Raw genomic sequence first — 26,096 nt, forward strand, 5'->3', positions numbered from 1 at the left:
TCAGCATTCGCATGTGATAAGTAATCATTAATCGCATCTTTTTGTTCTGGCAATGTGTTCCATACCATACATAAATATAAATTAATATTCATTTATAGCTAGGTATGTATGTATGTGTATATTTATAGGGGCCAAACAGCATCTCCTGCAGCTGCGGGCACTGATAGTTAAGACTATGTTGTAGAAAAGCAAAGCAATACAGCAATAAGGGAACTATAACACCCAGAATCCCAGTAAGAATAATCAGCAACCAAAATAATTACCTTTCTTCTCTTCTCGAAATTCAAGTAACCATTCTAAAAAAATAAAAATAATATTAATAACACTAAGAATGTAAAGAAATGCCAAATCCTTAAGCTAATATCTAAAATACAACTCACTGAATAAAAAAAATAACAGGTGCAGAATTCCAATATATTTACAGTACCAATAGATGTACATTTAATCAAATGTAAAACGCTTTTCTATGTTAAAGGGACAGTCTACACCAGAATTTGTATTGTTTAAAAAGATAGATAATCCCTTTATTATCCATTTCCTAGTTTTGCATAACCAACATGTTTATATTTATATACTTTTTTACCTCTGTGATTACCTTGTATCTAAGCCTCTGCAGACTGCCCCCTTATCTCAGTGCTTTTGACAGACATGCAGTTTAGCCAATCAGTGCAGACTCCGAAATTACTCCACGGGAGTGAGCACAATGTTATCTATATGACACACATGAACTAACACTGTCTAACTGTGAAAAACGTTCAAAATGCTCTGAGATAGGAGGCGGTTTTCAAATTAGAAATTTGATGATAAAAGTCAATTGGAAAGTTGTTTACAATTGTATGCCCTATCTGAATCATGAAAGTTTAATTTTGACTAGACTGTCCCTTTAAGGGTAATACTGAAAAGAGCTTAATAACATTTTATTATGTTGTAGAGTTGACATAGGGCAGATGTTTTAAAGAATTCTGCTTGTTATTGAAATACGCTGTTGTTGCATCGGGGGAGTGATAGTGACAAAATTAAAATGCCCGAGGGTATTATTAGAAAGATGATTGACAGGCTTACTATACACATAAAATTAAGTTTCTCTAAATGTAGAGGATAGAAAAGAAAGTTCTAAAAAAAAATTTCTATTAAAGTCACTTAGAGAAGAAAATTTTTTTTCTATTAAAGTCACTTAGAGAAGAGTCTTGATCCTTCCTTTTTTTAGTTGTATTTAGACTGGGGGGGTTTTGCCGTCTTGTACTTTCAACAATTCATTTCTATATCATTCACCAGTCAGAACAATGTGGCCATTTTTATATCTATATTTGTTTACCTTCAATTAAAATCTTAGACTTGATTTAGCAGAGATATTTGCCTTTCAAATAATAAGATGTAAATACATGATAATAAAAACATAAGTTGACTTTTACTCCTGTAATATTTCTGTGAGTTTTAAAATTAAATCATTTAACATACTAACATGATATAATATGAGAATAAACAAACAGACTCAAAAAGGGGACGGGTTTCAGGTGTTGAATGCTTTTGAAAGCACTGACATCAGACACAATGCCAATGCAAATAGTGACAGTTCCCTCCTCCCCCTATTGGTCACCACCATCTTAGGTACTTGCAGACAGTCTTCCAGTATGCCTTTAGGTTTTGTTTTTTATTCTTTTGTTCTCAGTGTAGTGATCAAATGACCCCACCTCCCTGATCGTTCCGAAACAGCTCTCTTCCCTCCCTCACCCCTTACTGGTCACCACCATCTTAGGTACTGGCAAGACAGTCTGCCTCCTCACCCCCCAACTCCCTTACCCTCACGTCGCCATATTTGTTACTGGCAGCTAGTCTAAACTAAAATCGACTGCATCGAATCTGCCTTCATATGGTAACAGACCACCCCATTACCATATGAAGACAAATGCCTTTTGACCCCTGGTTGTGGTTCCCGCTGTCAAAGCTGACAGCGGGGTTGCAACTTCTGCCAGAGTTTTGGACGTAGCTATTACATCAACACAGTACCGCTGGGCAAAGTACTGTGTAACATAGGACCTACGTACATTTCGTGGAAGGGGTTAATGTAAGCGTTTTCCGACAGACAGACCTCCTGCCTAAGGATGCATGATGTGAAAGGTAAAAAAGCTGGGTAGTTTGTGGCCATGTGATATCTGAGATCCTAAAGTCTATTGTCACGTACGGGGTATGTAGTAAAGAATTTTAACCTTATATATGTTTGCTGTATAAGTAATGACGTGTAGGGTATTTCTGTTTTGGTATAAAAGACCTGGATTGTCATGCGGTTTTCAGATGTGTCTGCAGCATATTTTTGCATTCATTTGTGCATAAATTCTGTAGCATTATTATTCTCATACTGAGGTTGTTTCCTTCATTGATGAAAAATACAAATCAGAAGTAAATAACCTTTGTGCATAGCTTTTAATAACCACTGCATATTGTATACTTAAGTATGCACTGCAGTCTTAATGCCTGTCAGGAAAAGTATAAATTTCAAGGGTAAATTACAGAAAAAGGAGTAAAATAAATAAAATGCATTTTTTTCGTGATTCAGACAGAACATGCAGTTTTAATCAACTTTCCAATTTACTTCTATTATCTAATTTGCTTCATTCTTTTGGTATCTTTAGATGAAAAGCATATCTAGGTAAGCCCAGGAGCAGCTGCTGATTGGTGGATGCACATAAATGTCTTTTGTGATTGGTTCACTTGCTGTGTTCAGCTAGCTCCCAGTAGTGCATTACTGCTCCTTCAACAAAGCACACCAAAAGAATGAAGCTAAGTTGATAGTGAAGTTAAATTGGAAAGTTGTTTAAAGGGACATGAATCAGATAGAGCATGCAATTTTACACATTTTATGCTCTTTGAAGAATCGATCATAGATCAGTAGGAGTTTGTGACGTTCATAAAATGTAGAAATCTATTTCACAGGACTTTAGCTGCTATTTCTATGTCCTTATAAGAAAGAGTCCTGAAGCTAATACCAAAAACAGGAATTGCGGTACACACAGATATACACATTATAGACATTATCTCACCTCCAGTTGATCTCTTATTGCTGAATCCAACATAACAAGATCCGTGAGGAAGACACCGAGATAAGGTACTACACCCTGTGGGGGGGGGGGAGGAGAGAGTGAGAGAGTGTGAGAGAGTGTGAGTGAGAGTGTGAGTGTGTGACAGAGCAAGAGAAAGAGACAGAGCAAGAGAAAGAGACAGAGCGAGAGAAAGAGACAGAGCGAGCGAAAGAGACAGAGCGAGAGAAAGAGACAGAGCGAGCGAAAGAGACAGAGCGAGCGAAAGAGACAGAGCGAGCGAGAGAGACAGAGCGAGAGAAAGAGACAGAGCGAGAAAAAAAGAGAGAGTGAGAGAAAGAGACAGAGTGAGAGACAGAGCAAGCGAGAGACAGTGCGAGCGAGAGACAGATCGAGCGAAAGAGACAGAGCGAGAGAAAGAGACAGAGCGAGAGAAAGAGACAGAGCGAGAGAAAGAGACAGAGCGAGAGAAAGAGACAGAGCGAGAGAAAGAGAAAGAGCGAGAGACAGAGCGAGCGAGAGACAGAGCGAGCGAGAGACAGAGCGAGAGAGAGACAGAGCGAGAGAGAGAGACCGAGAGAGAGAGCGAGCGAAAGAGACAGAGCGAGAGAAAGAGACAGAGCGAGCGAGAGACAGAGCGAGCGAGAGACAGAGCGAGCGAGAGACAGACAGCGGATAAAGAGGACAGTGAAAGAAAGAACAAAAGATCAGAAAACTATAGCTAGAGACATAAGTGAGATGTAGGAGACAAAAGTGACAGTAAGAGAATAAAAGTCACTTACTGAAGCACGTGGGTCCTTAGAGCGAGGGGGGTGTTTTTTGGACGTAACATCAGAGGTGTCCTGAGACTAAAGAAACAGAGACAATTGAATTCTATTGTCTACTTTGCATTGTTCTCTTGGCATCCTTTGTTAAAAAGCATCCCTAGGTAGGCCCAGGAACAGCAATGCATTACTGACAGCTAGCTGCTGATTTGTGGCTGCACATATATGCACTTACGATTGGCTCACCTAATGTGTAAAGCTAGCTCCCAGTAGTGCAACAAAGGATACCAAGAGAATGAAGCAAATTTGATAACAGAAGTAAAATTAGAAAGTTGTTTACAATTGTATGTTCTATATCAATCATAAAAGAAAACAAATTGGGTTTCATGTTCCTTTAAAAAACATTGAATATAAAATCGGAGGCTTCAGTTTTACATCTAATATATATTTTCCAATGAACAATGCAGCTTTATTTTGTCAAATTATATTCTTAAAGGGACACTGAACTCAAATTTTTTTATTTTGTGATTCCGCTAGAGCGTGCAATTAAAAGCAACTTTCTAATTTACTCCTATTATCAGTTTTCCTTTGTTCTCTTGCTATCTTTATTCGAAAAAGAAGGCATCTAAGCTAGTTTTTGGTTCAGAACCTTGGACAGCCCTTGTTTATTGGTGGGTGAATTTATCCAACCCAGTTTGTTCACCAAAAATGGTCCGGCATCTAAACTTACATTCTTGCTTTTAAAATAAAGATACCAAGAGAATGAAGAACATTTGATAATAGGAGTAAATTAGAAAGTTGCTTAAAATTGCATGCTCTATTGCAATAAAGCTGATACTCTGTTGGCCAATAAACTCAAAAATAGGGCAAGCATATCTAGAATACACCATATTCAATCCGGGAACCAAGTTCATTGAATACCTTCAGAGATAGGTGCGTGTTTTGAAAAATTCTACTCAAAATTATATAATTTAGAAGAGGTACCTGGTAACTCGCTAGCCTCTACTCCAGAAATTCGTACGTTCCTAGATCATCTGAAACTCCCCTCCCTATCAATAGAACACCGGGAGTCCCTTACAGCCTCCTTTACACTTAAAGAAATTAAATATGTCATCAAGCATATGAAAGCTTTTAAAACACCAGGCCCAGATGGATACCCGGCGACCTTCTATAAAACTTATAGAAATGAACTAGCACCTCTACTCCTTAGGTTTTTTAACCAGGCCGGAGAGGAGTGAAAATTTGCCAGGGAGTTTCTAGAAGCCACAATAATAACCATCCCCAAACCCCAAAAAGGTCCATCTCTCTGTTCCAGTTACAGACCAATTTCTTTGATTAATTTAGATGTCAAAATCTATGCCAAATTATTAGCTAACCGCATATCCAAGCTACTCCCACACCTTATAGATTTGGACCAGGTTGGGTTCATACCCCACCGTGAAGGTCCCGATAATACCAGGCGCTTGCTCAACATCTGCATCAAATCCACTAGACTGAATAGGCCATTCTCTGTCATCTCACTGGATGCAGAGAAGGCCTTTGACCATGTTAGATGGAGCTACTTATGGGAGGTCCTTAAGACCTTTGGTTTCCCGGAAAAAACCCTTACAGCTATCCAAGCGTTATACTCCACCCCCACAGCGACGGTTAAAGGACTAGGTTTCCACTCACTTTCCTTCCCAATTTCTAACGGCACCAGACAGGGTTGTCCCTTATCACCCCTGCTGTTTGCTCTCGAACCTGCTTGAACCTCTCGCGGAACAAATCAGACTAGATAAAAAAAATAGATGGATTTACTCTACATGGCACAAATCACAAAATAGCGTTATTTGCCGACGATATCACAATCTTCTCCTCGGACCCACTATCTTCATTCCCTAGATTAAAGGATACCCTTGAATTTTTTGGCCATATGTCCCTTTACAAATTAAACTTAGACAAAACTAAAATCTTTACTTGGGGCTTACCTAAAGAAGTAGCCGATTCCCTCAAGGCCCAATATAAAGTTCATTGCGTTAATAACTTTGTCTCACACTTAGGAGTTAAGATATCAAATAATATATCACAGATGATAAAAGATAACTATCTACCTTTGCTCTCTGAGCTACGTACATTGAAAGACAGATGGGATTACACTTACATATCGTGGATAGGTAGGTTAACACCCCTCGAAATGTAATTTTTATCCAAAATCACGTATCTTTTCAGGTGCCTCCCACTTACAGTTCCAGGTCACCTTTTGCATCAATTCCAAAGCGAATTTACAAAATACATCTGGCAGCACAAACCTCCCAGAGTAGCACACAAAATCCTACAGAGCCCCCTGCACAAGGGAAGGATAGCCTCCCCCTCGATTCTTTGTTACTATGAAGGAGCAATGTTCACACATATCGCACAGTGGGGAGTCACACAATCCCCCAGCAAATGGAAAACTATAGAACAGGCTTCATTACCACACCACACATACTTACCTGACTTAATTCGGTTCCTCCCCACTCACGTCGAACCTCGAACATTACTAACCCCATAATACGTGAATGTCTAGCGATGTGGGATAAGATTAGACATTATCCACATATTGCCCTGCACCCCTCGCCTATCACTCCTCTAACGGGCTTACTCCGAGGTCTGCCTGACTCCCATCCACAGAGATGGGCACAACTAGAGGTACAAATGGTTTCAGACCTTTGGTCTACCTCCCCAACCCCGAGCTTCTTAACACTAGAAGAACTAAACGCCGAATCTGTACTCCCCCCGATATATGATATTCGAATACACTAGACTGAGGAGCTTCCTAATCAGTTGGGGTTTTAAACCTGAATTATGTCGCCCCTGCACATTATGGGAAACAACCTGGCAAAAAGGAAACAGATTACACAGACCCCTCTCTATACACTACTCTCTAATAGGAAACACGGACAGTGAGAATAAGCTTCCCCACCTACTTAAATGGGAATCTTATCTAAACATGACCATCTCCCCGCAGATATGGCAACATACAGTTTCCCTTACCAAGAAGGCCTTACATTGTGTCACTTTGTTTGAAACTTACTATAAGCTGTTGACACATTGGTACTTCATCCCAACTAGACTTAATAAAATGTATGGATCTACCTCACCTCTGTGCTGGCGTAACTGCGGGAAGAGAGGGGACACTTTACACATATGGTGGTAATGCCCTAAACTAACACCCTTATGGAATACCTGTTTTCGGACATTATCCAGCCTGGGTATAACACTCCCCAAAACCCCCTCCAATGCTCTCCTCCACATTGGTACTTATGTTTTACCTAAACATCAGGCATATTTATGTATATACCTACTAACGGCAACCAAAGCGGCAATAGCCAAATCCTGGAAAAGTACGACACCCCCAAATTGGCCCACCATACTAAATTCAATGGCGTACATCCACACTATGGGAAAAAAGTATATTCTACACCTTAAACAACTCAGACTTGTTTGAAGTCATCTGGGCATACTGGAATACACGCTACGACACTACCTGGTCACCTAATGTCACGACAGATTCACAACTATGGACTGATCACCCCTACTATGAGGGACCTGTCTGCCTTTTTCCCCCACTTTCCCCCATCCCTCCTTCCTTCCTTCTCCCTTCTCCTTATACTTACTTCAAAATGACTTATACTGTTATTATTCTGTACAACATGTGCAAATATGAGCGTTATCTGTTTATTTTTGTTAAATAGTTTATACACCTGAAAAGCAGGAGCCTGTGTGCTCCATATATTTTAGTTTATTTTGAGTTTTGTATCTGATTGCAATTTACATCAATAAAAACTTTTGAAAACTTAAAAAAAAAATTAAAAAAAAATTGTATGCTCTATCTGAATCACGAAAGAAAAAAATTGTGTTCAGTGTCCCTTTAATGCTTTTTATTAGTACTAAATCCCTGCAGAAGGATCTTTGATAACCAATCTCAACCCTATCTATATGAATGTGCATTATAGCTTACACATGTGCAGTAGGAGAGGAGATACAATTCTATACACTACACAGCCCTTTCCTCTTCTCTTCATTAGTATGGCATGGATTCCGCTCAATTCATTAGAATTTATTAAACCAAGAGACCCTCATTCACTTCTAATATCTACCCTATAATGAAATAGTAATTCATGTTTTTGAAACCATTAGAATGTTTTGTGTATATATACAAAAGGTTGCTTGGATGTTTTGTATTCTGATGAGCTTATACCTACATTTTAATGTCCCTTTAAAAGGACAATAAACCCCCACAAAATTATTTCATGATTCAGATAGAGCAGCAATTTTAAGCAACTTTCTAATTTACTACTATTATCAGTTTTTCTTCGTTATCTTGCTATCTTTATTTAAAAAGCAGGAATTTAAATCTTAGGAGCCAGCCCATTTTAGGTTCAGCACCATGGATAGCGCTTGCTTATTGGTGGCTACATTTAGAAAACCAATAACCCAGTTTCTGAACCAAAAATGGTCCGGGTCTTAATCTTTACATTCCTGCTTTTTAAATAAAGATAGCAAGAGAATGAAGAAAAATTGATAATAGGAGTAAATTAGAAAGTTGCTTAAAATTGCATGCTCTATCTGAATCAGGAAAGAAAAAAATGTGGGTTTAGTATCACTTTAAGTAATAATAAAAATTGAATTAAACTAAATTAACTCATCTGTATTCAAGCTAGAAGATGAACTCATGACATGGTTGGTGCCAAAGAAGACCGAAGCTGGAAATGATTTTCTCCCAAAAGGTTAATGAAAATATAAAGGGTATATTGCGCTCTCGCTCTCACCTGGAAAAGCAGCTCTCTCATTCGAGTGTAGTTATCTCTCTCTGAGAAAACGTCACTCATTTCTTGATAACTCCGTAAGACTTCCCTGTGTGACATCATTAGCAAGCTGACATCATCAGTACGCTACCATATTGCTGCAACATTACATTCGGTTTACATTGTCATATTAAATTGATTGTTAAACTAATATATCATCAATATACTGTCACCTTTGACATGACAACAATAATGGATACATTATTACATTGTCATATTAAATTGATTGTTAAACTAATATATCATCAATATACTGTCACCTTTACATGACAACAATAATGGATACATTATTACATTGTCATATTAAATTGATTGTTAAACTAATATATCATCAATATACTGTTACCTTTGACATAACAACAATAATGGATAATCCAATTACTTACTTAAAGGGACATTAAACTATTTTCTCTTGTTATGGGTCAGATAGAACATGTGATTTTTTTTTTTTTTTTTTTATTTTATAAACCAAAACAATTTACATAAATCAGATATCATACATTTACTATTTTGTACAAAAAACAAGAGTAAAGAATAAGATATAAGGCCATTGAAACATATTATATCCATTTAGGTATACAAAGGAAAAAACAAAATTAGATTGATTTTTACATAACCTGTAAATTTAAAACTATATCAATTGTACTTCATATTTCTTATATATTTATCCTTAGAAGTATCTAGAACCAAAATATAATTAATGCAAATCAGAAATAATACACTTATTGTTCATCTAGATCACAGAGAGAAATAGAAACAGAAAATACAAAGACTATGAAGTCATAGAGTAGAGCAGTGACGTTGTATTAGTTATGTCTAATCTATTTAGTCTTAGGAAAGTAAATTAATTGCCATTCATAATATTGTTATATCTTATGTAATTATCTATGAGAGGTGTCTTGCGGTTTTATTTATTTTTCCAATCCCACCCCATATCTCCCCCCCCCCACGTGTGATAAAAGGAAAGAAGAGAAAAAAAAAAAAAAAAAAAAAATTGTTTACTCTTATGAAGAAATTCTTATCTACCAGTTCCCTAAGAGGACTATTTCCGTGTTTTGAAAAGGAAAAATTATGTGATTTATTTCTGTGGGAGAGAATATTTTTAAAAAGATTGCCCAGTTGTTGAAAAATCTTTTAACATCTTGTTCATTATCAATATTTGTGTCCCTTTGTTCTAACATACACTGTTTTTTTAAATAGTTTTTTACTTCAGAAAGAGAGGGGATTGACCGGGTCTTCCATTTTTTACAGATTAAATATCTTGTGGCCAAAATGGTAGAAATTACAACCTTTTCATTGTTTTGTTTGCCGGGTTCTTCCCTTAGGCCAAATATAATCTGAAATAATGTCAGAGAAAGAGGGGTTATTTTTAATACATTTTTCAACCAATATTCTATTTTGAGCCATAGAATCCTGACTTTTGAACAATGCCATATCATATGCAAAAAATTAGCTGCAGAATGTGAGCATTTGGGACATTTATTGAAGCTTAAGTTGGCGCACTTGTAGCCTATCTCGGGGGTAAAATATGCCCTATGAAGGAATTTAACATGGGCTTCTCTCCATGTAGCCGAAAGTGTATTTTGGGTGATCTTTTTGAGTGAAAGTTGGATGGTTTTTGCTTCTATATTGCTCGAAGCAGTTAGTATATTCCACTTTGCAGTCAGTTGCATTAGGACAGATAGACCTTTATTTGTGCCTAAGAAATAGTAGCATGGTGTGATGGACATACGTCCATTTCTAGTTAATATTAACCAATCTTCAAGTTTGCCCATATTCCAGTTCCAGCCTTTTTCCTTAACTAGTTCAAGCGCAAAGTGCCTAAGTTGTAGGTATGCATAAAAGTCTTTATTTAGTAGGCCAAATTCTATATTTAATTCTTAAAATGATTTAATACAATGTCTTTCTTTGTCTATTATTTGATAAACATTGGTCAAACCAGAGTAGTACCATCTCTTAAAGACACCAGAAAGGATGCCTGCCTGAAATTTGGGATTCCCTAATATCGGCAAATATGGGGAGGCTTTGCTATTTATTGCTAGAAGCTTTGCTATTTTTTGCCAAGCTTTGAGCGGATTATATATTGTTTTAAGTTTTTTTATTTCTGTCGGGGTTTCTTTTATTTCAAGATGAATCAATGCAGATAAACAGTATGGATAACAGACGTTGGATTCTAGTTCGTTATTTAGAATGTAGTTGTTAGAAGAGATCCAGTCTGTAACTATACGTGCAAGAAAAGAAAGGTTATATAGCCATATGTCGGGCATGGCCAGTCCCCCGGCCTCCCTTGGTACTGAGAGTTTCCTCAGAGATATTTTTGCTCTTTTCCCTTGCCATAGAAATTCTGTAAGTGCGGTGTTAAGTGAACGAATATCTTTCCCTAGCAGTAATATAGATGTATTTTGAATGATATAGAGTAACTTCGGGAGAAGGGCCATTCACATCCGACATTGCCTTGTAATATTCTGTCACAACTAATACCTCTCTAATTTTTGCGGCAGAATTTCTGTTATTTAGAAACCCTGACTGATCTGGATGGATAATTTCTTCAAGGGCCCCTTGTAATCTAGCCGCCAGTACTGCTGTTAAAATTTTATAATCCACATTGAGAAGGGCTATGGGTCTGTACGATTCCTTGCAGACTGGGTCTTTATCGCCTTTCAGTATTAATGTTGTATAAGACTGTGAAAAAGATAGGGGAGTAGGTTTACCCTCAGTAAAGAAGCTGTTGAAAAGAGTACGAATATGTGGGGTGATTTCACTGAGCAGTATTTTATAGAATTCGCTGGGGAGGCCGTCAGGACCGGGTGCTTTATTTGATGACAGCTTAAATATTACTTTCTCAATCTCTTCCGCCGATATAGGGGCGTTGAGATTATTAATGGCATCTGGGGCCAATATGGGATGTTCAATTTCACTCCAGAACTCAGCGGATTTATTTGCCTCAGTAGTTTTAGGGGTATACAATTCTTTAAAATATTCATAAAATATCGTCAAAATATCATCTGGTTTAGTAACATGTTTCCCTTTCTGTAGCAATTTATCTATATTTAACTGTTTTTTTTTTCATTTTTAATTAATTTAGCCAATATTCTGCCTGACTTGTTGCCATACCTGTACATTCTAGTTTGAATTTTCAATTCTTTTTGTGTTTCTTGGGATAATACAAAGGCATCTCTCTCTTTTTTCGCTCGTAGATAATTTGCCCAATTAGCAGGGGTTCTATCAGAGAGATATTGATTATAGGAATTCAACAGAAATTTATAGGATTCTTTTTCCCTAAGCCTGTTTTTTTTTAATAGCATAGCACCATAGGCGATAATTTCCCCTCTCATTACAGCTTTCGCCGTTTCCCAAAATATTTCGGGACTGTTGAGATGTTCTCTATTAAAATGTACATACTCTTTATATTTGTTTGATAGCCAGTTTTTAAACTTTAGGTCTGATGTTAGGTAATAGGGGAAAAAGAAGCGTGAGGAAGACGAATGTACATCTGCTAAATGTATTTCAAGAGAGATAGGTGCATGGTCTGATAATAGTATCGGCATAATTGTCGCTTTGGCCCTTGACACTGGAATGCGCTCGTCAATTAGAAAGATGTCTATTCTAGACATAGTTTTATGGGCCTTCGAAAGGCAAGTGTAGCTATGAGTAGTTGGATTTTGGTTTCTCCATATGTCATATATGGCTAAGTTATGCATGATTTTTTTATATAGCTTGGTTTCTAAGTTGTCTCTTTTTTGTTTCAAGTGTTTAGTGTCTTGTCTTAATCTGTCTATTGGATATTGAGGTGCCATGTTAAAATCGCCGCCAATGATTAGAGAGCCTTCTGTGTAGGATAAGAGTTTCGACTGAAGAGCATTCCAGTATCCAGGGTCAAATACATTTGGACCGTATGTGTTGCAGAGTGTGTATAGCTTCTTAGCAATCTTTATTTTTAACAGGACATATCTCCCCCCTGGGTCGGCCACACAGTGTACAACTTCTGACTTGGTTTTTTTACCTATTAGTATTGCTACCCCCCCTCTTTCTCTTAACACCAGCCGCAAAATATACTTCTTTAACCCAGGAAGTTTTTAATTTTAAGGTTTCCTCTGCTGACAAATGTGTTTCTTGAAGGAAACCAATATCAGTTTGAAATTTGCATAGTTGTGTAATGATCGCCTTACGTTTGATAGGTGTAGAAATTCCCCCTACATTCCATGACACTATCTTACATTTTCCTATTTTTCCCATTTGGGAGAGATATATAGTTGGGAAAAGAGGGGAAACCCAGCCACAACATCAACGGGGGTTCGAAAAGAAGACATATAATAGAGGGAGAAAAAAAAAAAAAAAAAAGGATAGGGAAAAAAGGATTTTTCTATTACATTCGCCACACACGTGAGGGGAGGAAGTCCCATGACCCTTGTCTATCCATAGACCGGGGTCTTCCCTACATAAAGCCTGCATTTCAAAAACAAAAAAAAAGGGTTATTTTTTTTTTATTTGTTGATTTTTTAAAATTTCTTACACTCCTGTGTTTTTATTGTTAGTTTAGAGAGTCGAGTGTTTTGTAAAAATTTTCAGCCGCGCTAGATTCTTCAAACCAGTGTGTTTCTTCCTGTGCTATAACCTTAAGTTTATGGGGATATATTATCATTGCTCGATAACCTTTTTGGATAAATTTAGAGCAGATGGGGGCGAGTTCCCGTCTCTTTGCTGCTGTATCAGCAGAGAAGTCTTGAAACATTAAAATTGTAGCCCCATTGAATGTAATCGGTTGTTGTCTGCGGTAGTGTTGAAGTAGGGTAATTTTATCCTCATAATTTAAGAGTTTCGCTATAATCGGCCTGGGTCTATTTCTACCTTTACTATCTGTATGTGGAGAACCTATCCTGTGTACTCTCTCAACCATTATGGGTTGATGGGTGGATGATATTTTAAGAATTTTAGGTAATAGTTCTGAGATAAAAGATATAAGATTCTCGTTTTGTTGTTCCTCTGGAAGGCCAATGATTCTTATGTTGTTCCTTCTGGAACGATTCTCTAGGTCTTCTAATTTGTTTTGGATTTTTTGTATATTAGTATTTGCTGATTCCAATTTAGAGCTATGTAAATTTGTGAGGTCTTCCAGATCAGATACCCTTTGTTCTACTTCTTGTAGTCTGGCAGAAAACTGCCTGACTTCCTGTGTTAATAAAAGAATATCTTGTTTTAATTCAGCTTTAAGAGCATCGAATTTAGGGGTAAGGGCATCTGAGATACTGGTAACCAAGTTTTGGATATTGGTTACTTCTTGTATCCCTGCTGTATTGGCCATTATTGGTTGTATGTCAGTGACATTCTCTTGTGTGGTCTTCATTTTCCTATCCCTCTGTCTGGCTGCCATGGCTGGAGAGGGGGTCTTGTGGGGGACGTGAAGAAATTTATCCATGTGCCGAAGAAAAAGCTTGAAAAAGTGAGTTTTAATATCGTGACGCCGAAAGAGTGAGAGTGGAGTGCTCTGAAAACCCAAAGAGACCAAGGGAGTGGGAGGTTAAGGAGGTGTTTAAGCCTCAAAAAATGGGAAAGTGAGGAAGGGGGTGAATAGTGTAGGCGAAGTGGGGAATAGGAAGGGGAGAGAGGGAAAAAGAAAAGAAAAAAGAAAAAAAAAAAAAAAAAAAAAAGAAAAGGAGAAAGAAAGGGGAAGGGGGGCAAGGTGTCTATTTAAGGGTGAGTAAATTGGTTGTGTTGTAAGTCCAGCCGTGGGAGTAAGAGAGGGGGAATGTTTAAGATGATTAGATAGAGTTTGTCACTGAAGAGGGGGCGTAGTTTTTAAAGCGGTTAGAGTGGAATTTAATGAGGGATAGACTGTGTATTAATTCTTTTAATACTTATGTATCTGGTTAGACAAGGCAGTGGGGTACCAACAGGTTATTTAGTTAGCATCTATGATCAGGAAGTGATTTAATATTTAGCAATAATACTTAGGAAAAAAAAATTCTTAGAACAGACATGCATTAAACCAGGTTATATTCTGTTTTGGTTCCCCAAAGCCTGTGTGGAAATGCTACAAACAGAATATATACATTGTAAGCACAAATGGAAAAAACAGTCAAATACTGAACTAACTAACCTAAGGGAAAACTGAAAGCAAGGGTAAATGAATTTAGAAGCACATTGCTTTTGGCTAATTTATAAAGATACAGTAATCATGTAGTAAGGCCTTCTATCAAGGTTAGCTACAGAAAGTAGCCCATTATTTCTTGAAAGAGGTTAAAAATAGAGTAAAGTGTAGATTTAGTAGGATATACTCTGTATGTTAATACCTCTAGATTAGGTATATACAGTTAATCTGTGCAATATTTTACAAATAGTGTATCAGCATGTTAGTTTACCAATGTTAGTAAATTACAGAAACAGATCAGTTTAGCCTTCAAGAGAGTATAGATATTTGATTGCGGCTAGTCAGTAAAAAAAAGCAAGGAAAATATCAGAAAAAAGAAAAAAAGAAAGCAACCATATTTTGATTCCCAGAAGGTTAAGCAGAAATATATACGATGTTTTAGTTTCCTTAAAGCTTATCGGTTTCTATTGAAAATTAATCAATTCTGTTGCATAGGAATACAGCAGTATGTTAGTTTACTGGTCTGCAAACAAAACAAACAGCAATGTCCATACGGATTTTAGAAGCACAGTTCTTTTTGCAAGAAAGCAGCCAGAGGTTAATATAGCAGCCGGGAGACAGAGCAAGCAAAAGTGTCCAGGAAGCTTAATGTTACGTTCAATTATTAAGAAGCAAAAAGTTCTTTCCTAATCCAGCTGATTTCTTTGGAGATAGGTACAGGGACTGGTATGGAAGTAACATAACCTCTGCTGCTCGTTCTCTTATACTACTGTTCTGTGAGGGCCACTCAGTGTTTGTTTCAATCTGTATTATGACGGCTATGCCGCAATATTCCCCAGGGTCTGGACAAGTGTGCCTTTATAGCGAAAGAGTACCTTATACCATGCAGCACGGTGCACTGGTTATATCGAAGTTGCCTGTGTATTCGTAAATCCTATCGTCTTCGTGGGGCCAGAGTATCGGGTAGACTTTTGAATAGTTCTCTCAGCGCAGGATATCCCGGAGATTTGTGCCTCTGGTATACGCCAGGCTTCCGCTAGCAGCATCGGTGTGCGGAGAGCTATGGCCGGGCAGCTATTCTCCTCCTACGTCAGCAGTCACCGCGGCCCCGACAATCGGCGTCACTGGTCAGCGACCGGGCTGTTTCCTCACACAGCGCGGCTTGTACAGGAGGGCACCATCCAGCTCCACACTCCCTCGCTCCGAGAATAGGGCCCAATCGGACCAGAAGAACTCAAGGTAAGGTAGGGCGGCACATAAAACTTAGAACATGTGATTTTAAACAACTTTCCAGTTTACTTCCATTATATATTTTGTTTTGTTTTCTTGGTATCCTTTGTTGTAAAGCATACCTAGGTAGATTCAGGAGCTGCTGATTGGTGGCTGCACAAGTATGCCTCATGTTATTGACTCGTCTCATGTGTTCAGCTAGCTCTCAGTCGTGCATTGCTGCTTCTTCAACAAAGGATATGACGAGAAGCATATTAGATAATAGAAGTAAACTGGAAAGTTGCTTAAAATGGTATTCTCTATCGGAATCACGAAAAAACGTTTTGGAGTTTCATGCCCCTTTAAATTGATTTTACATAGTCAATATAGAAAATACACCATAGAGTTAAAGGGACAGTCAACACCAGAGAGTTTTTTCTGCTTAAAAGATAGATAATCCCTTTATTACCCATTCCCCAGTTTTGCATAACCAGCACTATTATATGTATACACTTTTTACCTCTGTGATTACCTTGTATCTAAGCCTCTGCAAAATGCTCCCTTATTTCAGTTCTTTTGACAGATTGCATTTTAGCCAATCAGTGCTGACTCCTTGGTAACTTTACTTGCGTGAGCTCAATGTTATCTATATGAAACACATGAACTAATGCCCTCTAGTGGTCAAAATGCATTCAGATTAGAGGCAGTCTTCAAGGTCTAAGACATTAGCATATGAACCTCCTAGGTTTAGCTTTCAACTAAGAATACCAAGAGAACAAAGCAAAATTGGTGATAAAAGTTAATTGGAAAGTTGTTCAAAATTACATGCCCTATCTGATACATTAAAAAAAAATTTGGACTTGACTGTCCCATTAAAATTAGAAATCAGATTTCTTAGAACAAATATGTAATATTAAAGGGATACTGAACCCATTTTTTTTTTCTTTCATGATTCAGACAAAGCAGCAATTGTAACCATCTTTCTAATTTACTCCTATTATCAATTTGTCTTCATTCTCTTTGTATCTTTATTTGAAAAGCAGGAATCTAAGCTTAGGGGCTGGCCTATTTTTGGTTCAGCACCTGGGTAGCGCTTGCTGATTTGTGGCTACATTTGGAAAGTTGCTTAAAATTGCTGCTCTATCTGAATCATGAAAGAAAAAAAAATGGGTTAGTGTCCCTTTAATTAAAAAGATGCGTGCAAGGCTCCTTTAGGGAATGTCTCCATATGAAACAAACTGTAGCTATAAAATATTCAGACATGTTTGAAATAACCAAAAGGTTTTAAAGGGACAGTAAAGTCCCAATTACATTTTCATGGATCAGACAAAGCATGTTTTATTCTCTTGGTATCCTTTTTTAAAAAGCATACCCAGGTAAGTTTAGGCGCAGCAATGCATTACTGGGAGCTAGCTGCCAATTGGTGGCTGCACAGACATGCCTTTGCCATTGGCTCACCCAGCTCCCAGTGGCGTAATGCTGCTCCTTTAACAAAGGATATTAAGAGAATGAAACACATTTGATAATAGTAGTAAATTTTAAAATTATTAAAAATTTGCATGCTCTATCTGAATCATTAAATTAACAAAAAATAGGTTTCATGTCCCTTTAACAAATGTTATATGCTTGGTTTATGTATAGATATCCCTTTGATTACACGTCACCTGGGTCTAGCATGGTTTACTATAACAATGATGAGTGCCCTAGATCGTCACTGAAAGAGTTCATTTTAAACTGCGTCAAAAAAGTTAGTATGGTGTGGGACTTCAAGCGGTTACTATCTGAAGGCAAAATAGAAAGCAGTGAAGTATTTTTGTTGTAACTGCTAAAATTAAAGGGACAGTCAAGTGCCAAAAAACTGTTATGATTCCAATAGGGCATGTAATTTTAAACAACTTTTCAATTTATTTTTATTACCAATTTTGCTTTGTTCTCTTGGTATTCTTAGTTGAAAGCTAAACCTATGGAGGTTCATATGCTAATTTCTAAGACCTTGAAGGCCGCCTCTGCATTTGACAGTTTTTCACCACTAGAGGGGGTTAGTTCATGTGTTTCATATAGATAACATTGAGTTCATGCACGTGAATTTACAGAGGAGTGATCACTGATTGGCTAAAATGCAAGTCTGTCAAAAGAACTGAAATAAGAGGGCAGTCTGCAGAGGCTTAGATACAAGGTAATTACAGAGGTAAAACGTGTATAATTATAACTGTGTTGGTTATGCAAAACTGGGGAATGGGTAATTAAGGGATTATCTATCTTTTAAAACAACAAGATCGGGTGTTGACTGTCCCTTTAACTTATTTCTGTTGGCGGCTACATTGTGTTAGCATTATTATTAGCAAGGTTGATACGTAGAAAAAAATTATTTCAAAAGAAGATACCTTCTCCAGCAGGTGTGCATAGTAAAACAAGCGCTATTATCATCACACATAAATCATTATATTGGTTCATATTGTGTAGCCAAACCATTATTTAATCTACAAATGTATTACGATTTCAGAAATGTCTGGGAACACAATAACAATGTTAGGTCTAGAGCCCATGCTCAGTGCTACCTGTAGCGCTATCTATACACCAGCTGAAGCTGCAAACAGCATATTAGTAGGTATCACAGCTGGAGTACAAGCCAGGTACTTGTAGGCAGTGACAAGTAGCTACCCGCCCCCTAGGAACTCCCCATCGCTATTCATCCCCTATTCTCCATTTTAATAAGCCTCTTACAGCATTAAACCCTAACTGTTAAGGGCCATGAAGCACCTTGTAATTCTAACGTTTCTGATTTCTTGACATAGATTAACATGTCAACTGAATGTAACAGTTTTTAGAATAGATTAACACCACCACATTACATAACCACCCTAACTTCACAATTCCACCCAAAAAGGACCACAACCTCAACCACAACCACAACCTAAATTATCACTGCTAGAAACACCAAATTAACCAATTGGAATAAGGGGCGGGCAGAACTTTTAGAATTAGGACAAAACATTTTATAACAAGTGGGGAAGGAGACAAAATTGAGACAACGGTATTAGGGTTACCTGGATATCTCAGCCCACACTCTCTTTAGTCGATGCACAGCGGTGCTCTGTAAGGCTGAGAGGATAGCGTAGACAGATGAGAAATTTCTGAGACTCCAACATTCCTAAATAGAAGATCACACAAAAAAGTGTCAGTGACTGGTTTAGCAGAATAAAAAAAAAAACAATAATATAGGACTCATTTATATATTTTTTCACCTCTTACAGTTACGTATAAATCTCTTTTCTGTATCTCCTTATTTTAGAGCTGGTTCAGCTTGAGGGCAAAGACCCTTTAGTGAACTAGCTGTCAGGTACTGATTACATTTGAATACCTCCCATTTTGCCCTGTGAAATTAGAATTGGAGGAAGCCTAGATGTGTAGTTTTGTGCTCTTTGGGGGTGGAGCTTATATTATTTTTATGGTTCTGGTCATCCCAGGGGCTTGAGCAGTCTGAGTCATGTTCGTTGGCAAACATTGCAGCAAAATACTTAGGAGTCGTTATTGCTGCACTAGGCTGTCATTTTAAAACTTGGAACTGCTGGGGGACGAGGGCAGTAGGATAATTAGCACTTCTAAACTCATGTCAATCAATTATTATTTCATGTCTGGTTAAGTTCCACAGTATGCGGTTTTGTTCAATGTTAAGGAGGATATTTTATGAGGTTGATAATGAGTATGTGCTCTTCCTCATTTGTCTTCTAAATGGTTGAATATCCCTCTTTTTTCATAACTGCTATAGTTTTGAAACTAAGTGCATTTTTATGCACAACTTATTTCTACGCCATTTACTAGCTGATTCATACAACCCACACAACTCTATTGTGTAATGTTCCTAATAAAGTTTGGTGCAAAAAAATTCAGAAAAAAAATAATAAGAATTTAAACGGGCACTTAATGGGACAGTCTAGTCCAAAATAAACTTTAAAATTACATGCCCTATCTGATTCATTAAACAACTTTTGAATTGACTTTTATCACCAATTTTGTTTTGTTTTCTTGGTATTCTTAGTTGAAAGCTAAACCTAGGAGGTTCATATGCTAATTTCTTAGACCTTGAAGACGGCTTCTTATCTGAATGCATTTTGACAGTTTCTCACCACTAGAGGGTGTTAGTTCATGTGTTTCCTATAGATAACACTGTACTCATGCACAAGGACTTACCTAGGAGTTAGCACTGACTGGCTAAAATGTAAGTCTGTCAAAATAACTGAAATAAGGGGGCAGTTTGTAGAGGCTCAGATACAAGGTAATCACACAGGTAAAAAGTATATTAATATAACTGTGTTGGTTATGCAAAACTGGGGAATGGGTAATAAAGGGATTATCTATCTTTTAAAACAATAAATATTGTGGTGTAGACTGTCCCTTTAATAAATTAGATATTTACAGATGGGGTTCTGCAGATACCCCTATATTAAATTTAAAGACCCACAACACACAATGTAAGGGACACTCTTACCTCTGCAACTCTCACCCACTTCTCAATGACCCGCGCTCTCTGCTGAGGTTTAAGGTTGGGGTCTCTCACGCACGAGTCCGTCACAGCACCCGACAATTGATTAAAGTGACGGACAGTCTCTCTAACTGAGCGACACCGGTGACAATGTTCTCTGCCTCTGTCTCTCCGTGACCACACCGAACCCAGACACTCAAAAGGCACGACGCGCAGGAAAAGAGACTGCCAGAGAGAAAAGGAGAGAGTGGGAGAGAAGTGAAATATTAGATTTCGTAGGAAAATTAGAGATCGACAAAATATCAATTCAAAGGCAGATTTTGTATATATTAATAGTGTATGTATACTGTGTGTATATATATATATAATATATATATATATATATATATATATATATATATATATATATATATCTCAATCAATGTAAATATTTGCATAGGAAATTAGTACATCTAGGCAAATATCCCTGCTTGCTTTTCCCCAGAAATTCTTAATATACAATGTTTCCAATGCACAAGAGAATTGTGGGTAAGATATGCAAATTAGATATGCAAATTCTCATTTTTTTTGCTTCAAAAATACTGTTTTGACACAGCGATCCTTTTAAACAGGATTATGACAGCAAATACATACATTTATATATACACACACATTCATATACATACACACATTTTTATACACACACATACATAAATTCATATACATACACACACACATACATTCATATACATACATTTATATATACACACACACACACATTCATATACATACACACATATAAATTCATATACATGCACACATTCTTATACACACACACATAAATTCATATACACACACACATACATACATTCATATACATTTATATATACACACACACATTCATATACATACACACATATAAATTCATATACATGCACACACATTCTTATACACACACACACACATAAATTCATATATACACACACACACACACATACATTTATATACACACACACACATTCATATACATACACACACACGCATACATACATACATTCATATACATGTACATACATACATCCATACCCTGACGAAATGCTGTAATGGCACGAAACATGTTGGATGTAAAACCACTATGCTGTTAGGTTGACACTCTGGCTGTGGTATCGTTACTTTTTGACTCAGTTACAGTAAAGTTTTACCTTTGATACACTAAAGATACTTTTTATTCTAATTCATCTCGGTCCATTCACTGCTGGATATTCCTCACTTCGGTGAACTTTTGTTTATATACATACATACATACACACATATATACAAATGTATACATATATACGCACACACATATGTATATATATACACATACACACACACACATATACATATACATATAAACACACACACACACACATATAACACACACACATATACATATAAACACACACACACACATATACATATACATATAAACACACACACACATATACATATACATATAAAAACACACACACACACACACACATATACATATAAACACACACACACACACACACACATATAACACACACACATATACATATAAACACACACACACACACACATAACACACACACATATACATATAACACACACACATATACATATAACACACACACATATACATATAAACACACACACACATATACATATAAACACACACACACATATAACACACACACATATACATATAAACACACACACACACACACACACATATAACACACACACATATACATATAACACACACACACATATACATATAACACACACACATATACATATAAACACACACACACATATAACACACACACATATACATATAAACACACACACACACATATACATATACATATAAAAACACACACACACACACATATACATATACATATAAACACACACACACACACATATAACACACACACATATACATATAACACACACACATATACATATAAACACACACACACATATAACACACACACATATGCATATAAACACACACACACACACATATACATATACATATAAACACACACACACACACACATATACATATAAACACACACACACACACATATACATATAAACACACACACAGATAAGGAGAGAGGATGGAGAACAGCAAATATTAGAAGAAGGATGAAAAAGAGAGTGTTGTCTCACTGCTTCTATAGAGGTAAGTTGCTCTGCTACATATGCAGCCAGGTAGGTTAGAATCTCTAGCGGGTCGGTTAATGCGCTCTCCTCTGCCGCACCAGGGTTTGGTTCAGGTCCATTTTTCTCAGCCACACTCAGTCCCTGAAGTTTTGTTCCCAAGCTGGTTATTGACAGTTTTGAAAGTCGAAGAGACAGGCGTTGCCTGGTCTCAGAATCCAGAGACACAAAATCTTCTGGGTACTGAGACATCCAACCGCAGAAGAGACTGCTGATACTGTGCGACATAAGGAAAAGAGAATTCAAACCGAGAGGAAGAAAATGTAGCCAAAATACGGTTATAAGAGATGAATAAAATCAAAATGCGATCGGAAAACAGGTTAGAAATATGGTGTCTGTGTTTCTTTGTTTTGTTTTTTTTAAACATAACCATTTAAAGGGACATTAAACTTTTTTTTTTATTATTATGACTCTTGACTCCAGACTTAAAGGGACATTGTACATTAGATTTTTCTTTGCATACATGTTTTATATAGCCCATCTGGGTATGTTTTTGTAACAATCTATAGTTTTTCTTATTTATTTTTTTAATTACATTGTGAAAGGCATTCTTGAAAAACTGCTATCATATAGTGTTTCATACATGTGCACATTCCTGAGTCAAACCACCTACGTTTCAACAAAGGATACCTGGAAAACAAAGTACATTTGATTATAGAAGCAAATTGTCCACTCTATCTGAATAAATAAAGAACATTTTGGGTTTCTTGCCCCTTTAATGTTTAATTTCCTTAGGTTAAAGGGACACAAAACCCATATCATTATTCAGATAGAGTATATGATTCGAAACCACTTTCCAATTTACTTCTATAATCGAATTTGCTTTGTTCTATTGATATCCTTTGTTGAAAAGCATCCTAGATAGGGTCAGGAGCAGCAGTGCACTACTGGGAGCTAGCTGCCGATTGATGGCTGCAAATAGATACCTTTTGTAATTGGGTCACCTGATGTGTGCAGCTAGCTCCCACTATACAGTGCTGCTCCCTCAACAAACAATACAAAGAGAATTAAGCAAATTCGATAATAGAAGTAAATTAGAAAGTCGTTTAAAATTGTATTGTCGATCTTAATGATGCAAGAAACATTTGATGGTTTATGTCCCTTTAATGATTAGTTTCCTTTTGGGATCTGGTTTTCACTGTAAGATATAGTCTGATGTTATGTGTGTGATTTCTAAACCACGTTTTGTAACACAACCTACGCTTTGCATTTATTTGAATATTATTTGCAAATAGACAATACCTGCACCTATTCAAAGAGAACTACTGATAATATAAAAGCAGCATGTTCAAACAGTAAAATATCTATTAGCTAAACATTATATATCTAGATCTACCTACCTACATCTACCTATCTACACCTACCTACATCTACTTACATCTACCTACCTACACCTACCTACCTACATCTACTTACATCTACACCTACCTACATCTACTTACATCTACCTACATCTACCTACCTATCTAACTACACCAACCTTCTTATCTACCTACCTACATCTACCTACCTACACCTACCTACATCTACTTACATCTACACCTACCTACATCTACTTACATCTACCTACCTATCTAACTACACCAACCTTCTTATCTACCTACCTACATCTACCTACCTACACCTACCTACCTACACCTACTTACATCTACACCTACCTACATCTACTTACATCTACCAACATCTACCTACCTATCTAACTACACCAACCTTCTTATCTACCTACCTACATCTACTTATATCTACCTACATCTACCTACCTACATCAACTTACATCTACCTACAGTATCTACCTACCCCTACCTATCTACCTACACCTACATACACCTATCTAGATAGATCTACCATCTATCTATCTATTTTTTAATGGAAAGCCGTTCTGAACTTAAAGGGACAGTCTAGTCCAAAATAAACTTCCACGATTCAGATAGTGCATGTCATTTTAAACAATTTTCCAATTTACTTCTATCACCAATTTTGCTTTGTTCTCTTGGTATTCTTAGTTGAAAGCTAAACCTAGGAGGTTCATATGCTAATGTCTGAGCCCTTGAAGGCCGCCTCTTCTCTCAGGGCATTTTGACAGTTTTTCACCACTAGAGGGTGTTAGTTCATGTGTGTCATATAAATAACACTGTGCTCACGCATATGGAGTTCCAGTTAGCCAGCTCTGATTGGCTAAAATGCAAGTCTGTCAAAAGAACTGAGATAAGGGGGCAGTCTGCAGAGGCTTAGATACAAGGTAATCACAGAGGTTAAAAGTATATTAATATAACTGTGTTGGTTATGCAAAACTGGGGAATGGGTAATAAAGGGATTATCTATCTTTTAAAACAATAAAAATTCTGTTGTAGACTGTCCCTTTAAACTATGGGGACACAACATTGGTTTATTCAGGACAAGGATGTCAAAAAAGTAGGTTGCTTTAAAGGGACATGAAACCCAAACATTTTCTTTCATGATTCAGATAGAACATACCATTTTAAACCACTTCCCAAGTTACTTCTATTATCTAATTTGCTTAGTTCTTTTGGTATCCTTTGATAGAAAAACAATACCTAGGTAGGCTCAGTAGCTGGGACCTAAGCTGCTGATTGGGAGCTGCACATATATGCCGCTTGTCATTGGCTCACCTGACGTGTTCAGCTAGCTCCCAGTAGTGCATTGTTGCCCCTTCAACAAAGGATACCAAGAGAATGAAGCAAAATTGATCATAGAAGTAAATTGGAAACTCGTTTAAAAGTTCTTTCTAAATCTAAAAATGAAATGTTTGAGATTTATTTTTGTTAAAGAGGCACAGAAAGTTGCTTTGTTCCCACCCATTGCAGATTTTGTGTTGCTCGAGCCACTGGGCACACTGAGCCCAAAAGGTACAGTTCTCTAGCAGTAGATCTCAATATGTTGTGCGACTGCCCCTTTAATGACAACAGATGTGATCCTACGTCTTGCAAAAGTCCAAGAAAATGAGTTAAATGTCCTAGGGGGATTTTATTATTGTGCTGTTGCTTTAAAGGGACACTGAACCCACATTTTTTTCTATTTTATGATTCAGATAGAGCAGCAATTTTAAGCAACTTTTGAATTTACTCCTATTATCAAATTTTATTCATTCTCTTGCTATCTTTATTTGAAAAACAAGAATGTAAGCTTAGATGCCGGCCCATTTTTGGTGAACAACCTGATTGGTGGATAAATTCCCCCACCATTAAACAAGTGCTGTCCAGGGTCCTCAACCAAAAATTGGCTGGCTCTTTAGTTTAGATTCCTTCTTTTTTAAATAAAGATAGCAAGAGAATGAAGAAAATTTGATAATAGGAGTAAATTAGAAAGTTGCTTAAAATTCCATGCTCTATCTGAACCACAAAAGAAAAAAAATAGGTTCAGTGTCCCTTTAATGTTACTGCACAGGGGTTAAATACATGGTTAAATTCAGTTTCAGAGCAAAAATGCACTACTGGAAGC

General features: G+C 37.0%; 1 protein-coding gene across 3 annotated transcripts in view; it reads right to left on the reverse strand.

Annotated features, from left to right (window-relative positions):
- Positions 1 to 26,096, reverse strand: part of RGL2 (ral guanine nucleotide dissociation stimulator like 2) — a 107,812-nt gene that overhangs the window by 14,493 nt on the left and 67,223 nt on the right. For all 3 annotated transcript variants that reach the window (XM_053721892.1, XM_053721891.1, XM_053721890.1), the window contains 7 exons: positions 22,587 to 22,854; positions 20,412 to 20,630; positions 18,970 to 19,073; positions 8,590 to 8,674; positions 3,818 to 3,883; positions 3,039 to 3,113; positions 264 to 296 (listed from right to left, as the gene is read on the reverse strand). In XM_053721892.1, the coding sequence (XP_053577867.1) occupies positions 264 to 296; positions 3,039 to 3,113; positions 3,818 to 3,883; positions 8,590 to 8,674; positions 18,970 to 19,073; positions 20,412 to 20,630; positions 22,587 to 22,854 (850 nt within the window). The remainder of the gene's footprint in view (positions 1 to 263; positions 297 to 3,038; positions 3,114 to 3,817; positions 3,884 to 8,589; positions 8,675 to 18,969; positions 19,074 to 20,411; positions 20,631 to 22,586; positions 22,855 to 26,096) is intronic.

This window comes from Bombina bombina, chromosome 7 (assembly GCF_027579735.1).
Source record: "Bombina bombina isolate aBomBom1 chromosome 7, aBomBom1.pri, whole genome shotgun sequence".
Classification (NCBI taxonomy): domain Eukaryota; kingdom Metazoa; phylum Chordata; class Amphibia; order Anura; family Bombinatoridae; genus Bombina; species Bombina bombina.